Source organism: Pistacia vera, unplaced genomic scaffold (genome assembly GCF_008641045.1).
Source record: "Pistacia vera cultivar Batoury unplaced genomic scaffold, PisVer_v2 Contig135, whole genome shotgun sequence".
Classification (NCBI taxonomy): domain Eukaryota; kingdom Viridiplantae; phylum Streptophyta; class Magnoliopsida; order Sapindales; family Anacardiaceae; genus Pistacia; species Pistacia vera.
The window spans coordinates 73,172-84,898 of record NW_022195412.1 but is presented as its reverse complement, the minus strand read 5'-3'; the positions used below and the strand labels follow the sequence as shown (position 1 = coordinate 84,898).

General features: G+C 40.5%; 2 protein-coding genes across 2 annotated transcripts; both read right to left on the bottom strand.

Moving 5' to 3' along the window:
* Window positions 1–297: 297 nt before the first annotated feature.
* Window positions 298–2,302, bottom strand: LOC116122527 (monooxygenase 2-like). The gene is made up of 6 exons (XM_031408370.1): window positions 2,213–2,302; window positions 2,085–2,113; window positions 1,693–1,755; window positions 1,380–1,557; window positions 959–1,187; window positions 298–425 (listed from the first exon to the last, which is right to left on the bottom strand). The coding sequence occupies exons 1-6, from the start codon at window positions 2,300–2,302 to the stop codon at window positions 298–300; spliced, it is 717 nt and encodes a 238-aa protein (XP_031264230.1).
* Window positions 2,303–6,189: 3,887 nt separating this feature from the next.
* Window positions 6,190–7,985, bottom strand: LOC116122526 (monooxygenase 2-like). The gene is made up of 5 exons (XM_031408369.1): window positions 7,602–7,985; window positions 7,446–7,514; window positions 7,146–7,323; window positions 6,837–7,065; window positions 6,190–6,755 (listed from the first exon to the last, which is right to left on the bottom strand). The coding sequence occupies exons 1-5, from the start codon at window positions 7,823–7,825 to the stop codon at window positions 6,190–6,192; spliced, it is 1,266 nt and encodes a 421-aa protein (XP_031264229.1). The 5' UTR covers window positions 7,826–7,985.
* Between the last annotated feature and the right edge of the window lie 3,742 nt (window positions 7,986–11,727).

Genomic DNA, 11,727 nt, shown 5'->3' with positions numbered 1-11,727 from the left:
TTCAAAATGGCTCTCTACGTGTGGCTCATGTTTCTAGTGCAAAACAGCTTGCAGATGCCCTTACCAAACCACTCCTCAGGTCTAGGTTTCTTTCTCTGCGCACCAAGATTTGCCTCTTTAGTCGAGCTCCGTCTTGAGGGGGCATATTAGAGAAGACGTAGTCAAGAGAGAATCAGTCAACAGAAGAAGTAGTCAATGATCTTTGTTTTAAATTTGTATTTGATCTTCTTTTGAATTTGTATTTGGTTTTTGAATCTCTTATCTCTTATCTCTTATCTTTTACACTTGTATATAAACCTATGATGTTGAATGAAAATATAAGCGGCCAAATTCCTTCTTCTTCCTCATTTTTGCTTCTATTATATCTTCTAGAGCTATAGCTCCACCTTGAGCTAGTTCAGGTGTCATGGCATGCAAGACATTGCCTGCCACTGTTATGTTTAGTTTGTTTAGATGCCCTAATATTATGTTCCATGGGTACCTAAACATCAATGGAGCCCATGTCAATGTTGAAAGATTGGTTCACCGGATGATTTCTAGGTACAATGGAGGGAAGTTCTTGGCATACTTCTCAATTACTTCTCTTTGTATTAGTTTTGGATTTCCTGGCATGTTTTCTCGTAAAATAAAAGAAGAATTTTGCAAGATTGTATGATGAAATCATAATGAAAAAGTGTGAATATTAACTTTTTGAGATGGACTTGTAATAGTAAATAGTGTTGGCATGCTTGTTGACATTTGGACTAAAACATAAATTTGATTGAAAATTAATTAGCGACAAACTTGTAACATCAACGATGACCTATAAAAAAGACACCGATACCTTTAAAGAATTGTAATCTAATCTAATCTTGTACTATGTTTATCTTCATAGACAGTAGAAAATGGAAAATTTTCTAATGAATGAAGATTTTCCTAGTAAATTAAATCAATGGTGAGAAAACCTAATGCCAATTACCTTTAGAAATAGATTGAGTACAAGTGAAGAACCAATAGACCTCTTTATCACTGAAAGAAATAAATCCAGCCCTTATGCTCACATCTACATATTGCTGGAATTTGAGGCTCCCATGGCCCTCAAGGAACACACTCAAATCTCTCACTGCTGATCGTCCTGCACTTACTGCTGCTCCAAGCCCTAACCATTGTGCCACCATTGAATGCACCCCACCACACCCTATCAAAACCTGAACACTCCATAAATTAATAATACAATCTTATCAAACCAGTAAAGTGATATGGTAAGACGTCTCACATAAGTATTGCTAGTGACTCTAATGTGTAAATGATGAGGTTGCCAATTTAATATAATGCTATGAAATTTGTTTCTAGCTAATTGTATGGACCTAACTACTTGTTGCTAAATCAACTAATTTTACCTTAGTTTTGATAATGGTACCGTCATCCAAATAAGGGATGACAATGGAGGAACCTTCTTGTGTTTGTGTTTCAATGGCAGCAACCTTGGAAGAGAAGCGAATAGATTCAATGGATAGTTCATCTGCCAACTCTTCTAACAAGGTTTTCTGTTTTATTGTTCTAGGTTCACTTACAATCCTGATAAATTAGTTAAAACAAAACAAAAACAATGATCTTCATTGCACTTCGAGTTACAACTTACATGTCTCAACAATTAAGTGAAAAAAAGAGAACAAAATATAGCTAACGGATCGTTAATGTAAACAAATTTACTTGTTGGCTGTAGTGAACTTGATTTCTTTCTCAGCTCCAGTTCCAAGATCAGTTATTATTGCCCTAAATAATTATCAGAATTAAGTATATAGTTGAGAATACAATTTTGCAAGGAAACAATTAGGAAATCAAGTCACAGTATCCCAATAATTGGGTTATAGTAGAATAGATTATTACTATAAAAAAAAACCAATTAATTTTACTAATAAAGATAATATTACGATACATCTCCGATTATGATACTTAATCTTACTAATAAGAACAACATTAACATGGAAATATTTTTAATATGAAGTCCTACATCATTGAGACAATAAATATTATTCAATAAACACAAATTAAATCAGAAATCAAAGGAAAATTAGAGAAATTAATTAGAAGAAATGAATCACCTCTTAGAAGGAGATTCACTGAAAGTGAACTTGTAGAAAACACCAAGAGCATCAAGGGCAAGCCAACCATTGGGTTAGAGGGTTAAGGCTACAACGGCGACTTGAAGCTCCTTAGATTTTTCCAAAACCAAGGCCCGAATTCCTGCTCTCTTCAAAACCATTGATGTGGCCAGCTCGGCTATCCCTGCACCTACCACCACCACATCTTCCACCGCCATTTCTTGGATAAATAAATTTTAAAGTGTAGACTTCTGAGTTTCGAGGCCAAGTGTCCTCATAGTTTTAAAATAAGTATCAAAATTATGCATTCGTTTTATGTAAATACTTATTTTTTACTTTGAAATAGGCATAGTTTATTAAGAGTTAATGACATTTTGGTCCCTAAGGTTTGATGAAAGAATCAAGAGTAGACGTCTTTTTCCTACCCAAGGTTTGCCTTAATAAAATTTTCCATCCAAAAAGTTTCAAAATACCAATTTATTACCCAAAGTTTATATTCTGACCAATCGCCGGTCGATTCTGTCATCATTACAACCTCACACCACCACCATTCTTTTCCTTGATTATCACTCACCAAAACCCCTCAAACCTTGCTCCCGTTAACCCCGTCAATCTCCGAAAATTGAGCAATTTATGGAACACGCAACTGCCCCTCCCAAGTCAGATTTCAACCAAGCTTGGCCACCAAAATCCAACCTACTACCACAAAAAGACTCACCAGCATCTGTAGTACCTCTTTCTAGCTAGTATACTTGGGAAATATAATATAATAAAACACATAAGCATATAAGTGAAAGATAATGCGCTTGAATTTTTTTTTTTTTACTTTATATATTAAATTTTGTACATAACAAAAATATTATATACAATAACTTAAAAACAGTGGATAGTAGTGCTATTTCTCTCCGCTTCTCGACGTCCATCCGACCGCTTCTCACCTATTTCCTGCAAAAACATTTAGAAACAACGGGGTGAGCACTAGTTGCTCAGTAAGTAAACCCACTAATCTACTCCTCTCTTTCCATTGTTTAGGTTCCGAATTTCTTTCCTTACATTACTCTTTTTCTTCTTCTCGATTCTTTCTTTGTTCTTTTTCTATTCTTTCACTATTTCTAGTTCTCATTGTTCTTTCATTCTAACTTTCTTTGTTCTTTCTTTCTAGTTCTCTCTGTTCTTTCTTTGTTCTAATTTCTCGCTGCTCATGATAGAAATCATGGTATCATGCATAAGTATGATGCAAATGCACAAATGCATAGAGATGCATTTACTTTCTACTTTTTTGTTTCTTATTGTATTTTCTTTCTCTTTTCTATGTTTCTTCTTTCTGTTCTATTCTTTCTTTCTTTCTTTTCTTTTCTCTTCTCTTCTCTTCTTTCTTTTCTTCTTCTCTTTTTTTTTTTTTTTTTTTTTTTGTTTTTTTTTTTTGCTTCTTTTCCTTTTCTTTTCTATTCTTTTTTTTTTTTTGCCGATCGGATTCGGTTGATGCATGGATTTGGAACCCTGGCCGTGTGAGTGAGTATAGTCCTCATCTACATGCACTCTTACGGATTGTATGAATTCTTTTTCTTCTTAGGCCACTCATTAAAGGTGGCGTGTATGTAGGTATATTCTTCTGGGTACAACCCTCATCCACATGCACTCTTACGGGCCGTACAAATTCTTCTTCTTATTCTTAGGTCATTCATTGAAGGCGGCATGCATGTGGGAATATTCTTCTTCTTATTACCCACGGGTTCCCCATCGCAACAACCTTTCTTTTCTTTTCTTTAGCACTTTCTTTCTTTCTTTTTGTTCTTTAGTGCTTTTCTTTCTTTCTCTTTGTTCTTTAGTGTGATTGTATGCATGTAGATGGATTCTTCTTAGTATTCTTTCTCAATTCTTAATTAAATGCACACATGCAATATGGCATGTAAACATGTCATTCTCTACTTTTTCTACCATCTACAAACTCATTTCAAATTATTATACTATCATAACTATACATGCACTTCACTTTGGAATTTCATCAAGCAAGTGGTATGCACAAACAAGTGCTAGATTAGCTACTCCTCTATCTCTTTTTCTAGCTACCAAATTTGGAGCACAATTATCTACAATTAACCTCAAACCTGGCCAAGAAATTCACACTTCAAAATTCTATTTCAACTTCTTCATAATTTCTTCAAACTTCCACCAATTCATCTCATACTATACACTACTTCTCATGGTGGAGTTCAAACCAACACTCAACATCAGTTTCATCATCAATTCCATCAACAAAACTCAACACTCAAGTATATAAAATACATATAGGGAAATTCTCTACTCAAGAATTGCTTAACTCAAGGGCTAGGGTTGGATTTACTTACCTTGAACTTGAGTGCTTCCACTAGAATCTCTTTCTCTTTGGTAGACTTCCTCTTTCTCTAAAATCCTTTGGATGCTTAGGATTGAATCTCTACCAAAAATCCAACCAAAAGTCCTCTAAAATACCTTGAAAATTGGTGTAGCAAATAGAGAGAATTTGAGAGTGGAGGTGGCGTGTGAGGTGTAAAAAGTGATAGAGTTTGTATGCTTGAATCCTTAATATCTCATATTAATATGCATACTTTCCCATTCTCCCCCTACACTTTCTTAGAGATTCCATCTTTGCCCTTTAGTCAATTACAAAAATGCCCTCATCACCATTGCATTCTCCATGAAATTTCCTTACTTTTCACTCCCCACATTTTCAACTAATTAGGGGTAGAATGGTCATTTTTCCCTTAAGGAAATTTTCTCAAGATTTCCAATCGGTTCTTGGCCCCGGCAAAACTTTTTCTTTGCCTCGGCAAAGCATTCCAGAGCATATGTCGCCGCAACAAAATTTATTCTTTGCCGTAGTGAAGCCTGCAAATTTTAGAACACGGTTTGGGCAGAGAGTTTGTTGCCGCGGCGACAAAGATCCTTCGTAGCGGCGAAGTCTGCACTTCCCAAATTTTCAATCTTCCATCTTAAAACAAGCAAAACTCAAGGAATTTAAGGCATAAAAGCATAAATAACTTACCTCAATGTGGGTGTTACAACATCCCCTCTTCAAAAGCCCCAATAGCCTAGACCAATTTTTCTCTTCGTTCGCCGTTGAATCAAAAAGTATATTATAGGTAGTAAACGAAATACAAAATTTGGGTGGAAAAGGTCATTAAGGCAAACCTTGGGTGGGAAAAAGTCGTCTACTCAAGAATCAATTAGGTCCAGTAAAATTAGAAAAGCCACTTCAATCCTTGTGAGACAAAATCGGTTACATTCTACTAAATGATGTAAGGGTATTTTTGTTCTATACAGATAACTTGTAAACTTTTTAATAATAATTCTTAAAATTCAACGGAAAAATACAAAAATTAAATTAAACAATCATCACTAGCCACAAAAAGGGGTGTAATCGAGTCGAGTCGAGTCGAGTCGAGTATCTGGTAAATCAAACTCGACTCAATTGTTGCAGTACCGAATTCGAGCCTGATTGAGCCTAACAAATCAAGTTTGAATTTGAACTCGGTACTTGAAGTTGGAAATCAAGTTCGAATTCAAGTTCGTATAATCGAGTTTTTTTCGAGTTTTAATCAAGTTTTAGTTGAGTTTTAATTAAGTTCGAGTTCAAACTCAATTTTGAGCTCATCTAACAGGAGTGGATTTTCAAATTTTCAAATTTTTAAATTACTATGACCCCTATTACTCTAAAAACTATTAGCTTAACCATTGAACTTAGAAATACTCGTGAACATATCGAGTCGAGTTCTACTATGATTGAACTCGACTCGATTGATTACTTGAATTCGAACTCGACTCGACTAATATCGAGTCGAGTTCGAGCCAATACCAAGTCGAGTTCGAGTAGCTCGCGAGCTACTTGACTCGATTTTCACCCCTAGCCACCCCTAAGCAACGAAAGAGTGTAAGGCTTGGGCTCTTCGGTTTGTAATTAGCCCAATTTCTTATTCACTTCATTTCAGCTCAGCCCAACCCCATTTAACACGTGTGCCACCAGCCCCTCGCTGTTGCTATAAATATTTTCTTATAAAACATTAAAGAAACTTATTTGATTTGATTGTTCTTCAAGAATCATCACACTTCACTACAATATGAAAGCTTATTCTATTTTCTTTGAATTTCCCAATTCACTAGAGAAAGAAACTTTAGGCAGTTTCCCACAATCATAATCTGCAATCCTAATGATCTTGGTTATGAGAAACTTGTAGAAGATAGCTCTCAGGAATTTCATCCACCAATTTGACCCTGCTTGTTGAATCCACCCTGAAAAGTATGACCCTACAACTATCCAAGACACACGCCATTTTCTTTCCTGAACATAACCATCTAAATCCTGAGCAACTGCCCCTAGAAAAAGTCCTCCATTTTTTATCAGTGAATTGCCAATGTGTCGACCCAGTACCACTGCATCTTCTAAAGCTGCACAGCCACCTTGTCCAAGGTCAGGTGTCATGGGGTGCATTGCATCGCCGGCCACTGTGATGCTTCCCTTCCTTAAATAGCCAAACACAATGTCCCATGGATACCTGAACATCAATGGAGCCCATGTCAATGTTGAAAGATCGGAGTGACGGACCATATCTTTGTATATTTCAGGGAAATCCTTGGCATAATTCTCGAGTACTTCTGTTTGTACCAATTCTGGATCTCTTTCCATCATTTCTCCTGAAAACAAAGAAAGACATGTCAAATGGGTGTTTTTGTCATAGCAAGTGATGTACAAAATGAAACTGGAAGAATGCGAACCTTTGGGTGAAGATTTACAAGCGAGGAACCAATAAGCTTCCTTTTCATTGAGAGGAACAAATCCAGCCCTTATGCCTACATCTAGAAATTGGCTGGCTTCTTGCTTCAAGCCATGGCCATCAGGAAACACAGCCAGTCCACGCACAGCTGATCTACCTGAATCGACTGGTGCTCCGAGTCCGAGCGAACGTGCCACGACGGAGTGTACCCCATCACATCCTATCAGAATCTAATATCAAAGCGATAAATATTAATTAGGAACTAAAATTAAATCACATAATTAACAACGAAAAGTTGGTAGTTAATTACCTTGGATTTGATTACAGTACCATCACTCAAATGTATGATAGGAATTGGAGAACCGTCCGGTGATTGTGTTTCAATAGCGTTAATATTGGAAGAGAAACGAATTGCGCCAATCGGCAACTCATCTGCCAACGCCTCTAATAAGGTTTTGCGATGAACTGGTCTTGGTCCTGCTCGAAACCTGTTTAAATAAGATAAGACGCCAATAAATTATTATTCTTTCTGAAACTTTCAGACATCACAAAACTTTCTAAATCAAATATATGTTTAAAAAATTAAGCTTAAGAAACTAATTAAGCTCACCCGGTGGCTCCAGTTGCAGCATAGGAGACTGCTTGAGTAGCTCCAGTTCCAACATCTGTGACAAATCCCCTGTATTATCACAATATAATTAATCAGTTTGATATACATACATAAATAAAATAATTAACCAACAAAGTTGTGTAGAGTTTAAGTTACGTCTTTAAAGGAGTATATAGAGAAGAGAGCTTCTGAGCAACACCAAGAGCATCAAGAGCAAACCATGCATTTGGCGAGAGGGTTAAGGCTGCACCAGTGGCTCGAAGGCCTTGAGATTTTTCTAAAATCAAGGCTCGAATTCCAAGTCTTTGCAGAGCCACCCCTGTGGCCAATCCTGCTATCCCTGCACCAACTATCACCACATCTTCCTCCACCATTTTCATCAATATCTCTTTCTTCTGTCTTTCTCAACAACTTTATTTATAGACAAACTATATGCAATTGTTGGCATTAAAAAAATTTCGTCCCATTGTTGAAGAGTTTCTTCACATATTTTGATGTGAGCAATGACTTTTCTATTCTCGGAGTTCTGGGAAGGAGGAAGCAAAAATTGTTTAGTAAGCCGTCATAGTGTCGGTGAAGGTTGACTGCAAACGAACATGATCACATGCTTGAAAAGAAGCCGCCAGGATAGCGCTTGAGTATGAGATTTACTTTTATAAAGTTATATTAATTGTTAATTTAATCCACATCCAACCAAACAATATTTGCTTCTCGTTTAATAAAATTTAAAATGTTAAATGCTGGCAGAGGCCCGAAAGTATCTTCGAAACAATACTAATTTATGTATGATTTCTTTATATAAATGGTTGATGCACGATTCTAACACCAACTAATCGACACGTGCGTAACGTTGATTGATCAAGAGACACACATGATTATGGAAAGGAATTATGTGAAATAAATGCTATGAGAGCTTTTTAAAGTAGTTCGGATGCTAAGGTAGCAAGTCTTACGTCTACTGATTTGTATTAGTATGGTGGGTCAGGTCGCAACAGCGCACCGACTTACAAATGATTAGGAAAAGTAAATTACAAAGTTTGCAAGAGAGAGAATTTAAGTGTAAAAATGGCCGAATCCCCTTAATGAAGGGGTCTTCTCCCTTTTATAACCAGATGAGGGCGTGTAATCATCATTAAATCCATGAGTTGGTGTGAGTGTCAGGACATAATCCGGCTTTACGTCCCATTACCCACTTCCCAAGCTGATTTCACGCGATTCATTGCAGGGAAATGGACACGTGGGAGCTCCAACGCATTTGGCAGGCTTGACGTGTACTTACCGTTCTGACGGGGGCAGGTCACACTGCTTCACGTGACTTTCCATGTCAGCCCTTATTCTCCCAGGCATAACAGAAGTCCTCTAGTTTTTAAGGTTTGAGGATCGAACCTTGGAAACTAAGTCATGCCGCGATTGGAGGTTCTGGTAATTTTGACCTGAATGGAAGAAGCTCGGGGCAGGGCCTTTTGCGAACACGACCTCGCACAACTTTTCATCCAAACGACCTGACAACCATCATCCTAGCGACCTGGATTCGTCAGATGTTCCTTACCATGCCTTAGGGTTGAAGATTCAATGAACGTGTTTCCGCGCTGTCAGGTGCTCTGCACGTGTTAAAACGTCTGGCAGGTGCATTAAATGCGTTGTGTGCTGACCCGGTGTTGTTTTGACAGCATTAATTGCACAACACATTTGAAACGACGACCCTCATCATAGCATTGAATGCGACGTGGGGCGCATTTAATGCGGAGAGAGAGAGAGTTGTCGTTTCGATTCCGAGAGGTGGTAACCGTCGATTCGCAGTCCATATAAAAGCCCAAATTTTTCAGATGATGCCACCAAAATCCCTTTTGCCTCGAGTGACAAGTTTTTGCAAACCGGAAGTTCTTCTTTTCCGATCGGTGCCTCTCAGACATCTGAAACAAGATTCGTCCTTGGTCACGCGCCCCAGAAGGTAAGGTCCTTTTTCTTCTTCCTTTCTTTTGTGTTTGGTTGGTGGGCAATGGTGTTGGGTCTCCCGCTGTTTCACCAGAGACGTGACGCCGTTGTCGGATTCGAGCCGTGGATGGCGGCTCGAGTTACTGTTAGGGTTTAAGGGATTTGTCCCATGCCGTCGTGCGGGACAACATGCGATGGCTAAAATGACCTGTCTGTCGGTGTTGCAGACTCTGGAATGGAACCATCAACATCCAGACCCGAGCCAGCTCATCCTCGCGGGACGTTCCCGCGGACGCATCCCTTGACGTCTTCTCGGTTCTCACCCGAGAAGAGTTTGATAGGATAAAAAGACAATTCGACGTCCGTGTAGAGGTGTTCCTCGGCAACACCCGGTCGTCACGGCATCCCTCCGATGGCCTTGCTGCGATCTCCGAAGAGATCTTCAAGGGTGGAGGGATGATTCCCTTCCATCCTTTCATCAGGTCGGTCCTGGATCACTTCAGGATCGCACCGATGTAGTTGACGCCAAACGCGTATGTCATCGCCGTCACGATGTACATCGCGTGCCGCGAGAGTGGCTTGGGCGAGCCAACGGCAGTGGAGCTTGGTATCGCCTACTATCTCAAAAAAAGTAAGGACAATGATTCCTATTACTTGTCCCGGCAACCTACCATCGCCGAAGGGATACATAGCTATCCCAGCAACGCGGGGGCCTACGAGACAAAATTCTTCTTTTTCTGCTATGACGGTCACTGCCGCTTTCAGAAACCAAGTAGGTTCTTCTTCGCTAGGTTCATTATCTGTTCGCCTGCTTCATCATAATGACCTGCCTTCTTTTGCAGTTAATAAGACGACCAGGCAAGACCTGCTTGACGACCCGGACAGGCTTGTGTCTTTTGGAGTCCTTCCCGAGGAAAGCCGGGACTCGAGGAAGCTCGTGACAACCGCGAACTTATGGAAGTATGGTTTCATTAGTAACAACGCGTCTTTGGAGCCCCTAGAAGGTAAGTTGCACTGATTCCCTTCTGGTCGTAGAATAACTTTTGTTTACTAATGTACTTGCATGCAGCGACTATGCCTCCGAAAGAGTCCGAGCAGCCTCGCCGAGCACCGTTTGTCTTCCCTCAATCGAGGAGAGAGAGAGCGACCGAAGCAGCTCGTCCCATTATAGCACAACCGGTGCGAACAGCTGTGCCTCCCCAGCCCCGTCCTGTGCAAGAAGCGACCAGGACAAAACAGGTCACTCAGACGCCACCTGCTCGCCCAAGGTGGAAGGCTCCGGCCCAGAGGTCGAAGAAGAGGAAGCAGATTCAGGTCGACGAGTCAGAGACCGAATCTGAGGAAGAACCCTTGAGGTCGCGACATGACTCAAGGAGGAGGTCGGGCAAGGAACTCGTGGACGAGATGATCGCTGCCGACAAGGCGAAGGGCACGCTAGTGCTGGACTCGTTGGGGAGCCTGCCTGAATACCTGCAGCCGATAGTCTATTCTCTGCTCGAGTGTGGGCTATCGGAGTCATATGATGAGTTCGCCGATATAGGCGATGACCTGATGACCATGTCGTTTCAGCATCTAAGCAAGGTAAACAAACTGCTCTTAAAGTTTGTCCGCTGTTTTCATTCTAATTCACTTCTTGCTCGCAGGCTTTGCTTGTGATGAGGATGTCTATGGAGAAGACTCGGCTGGGGGCCGCAAAGGGGGCAAGCGACCTAAAGGAGGAGGTCGCAAAACTCAAACAGAACCTGGAGTCCGTCGAAGCGGAAAGAACTCAAGCATTCGAAGCGGCGAACAGGTACCTGAACCAAAAGGACGCCGCTCTGGGAATAGTGGACTTCCAAAAGGCGAAGCTTGAACGACGTGTGGAGGAAGTAAAGGAGCTTCAGAGGACAACTGCTAGGCTCTCCAAGGAGGTCGGAGAAAAGGATCAGGAGCTCCAGACGACCTCCATGTGGGCTCAGCAAGCTGAACTAGAAAGGGAGGTCTCCGAAAAGGAAAGGCAAGCTCTTGAGGCCGAACTCCAGGAGAGTCGGGAAAAAATCGCTTCACTGACTGAAGAAATGCGGATCCAGTCAGAGGAGATCGAGGATAAGGCCGCCGACTGGGCAATCGGGTCCATTTATTCCCTGCGACCAAAGAACACAGATTTGGATATTTCAGACCTCCCAGAGGGGTGGCGAGAGACCTTGCGGGTTCTGGCGGAGGAAGATGATCAAGCAGCAGCGGCCACCCGACGATCCGACCAGCCAAAGGGTTCTGGTCCTGCTTCGAAGGATCCCCTCGACCAGCCATAGTGTAACGAGTCTGACTCCATTGAAATAGGGTCTTTATTTTCGTTGTAAATAAATGA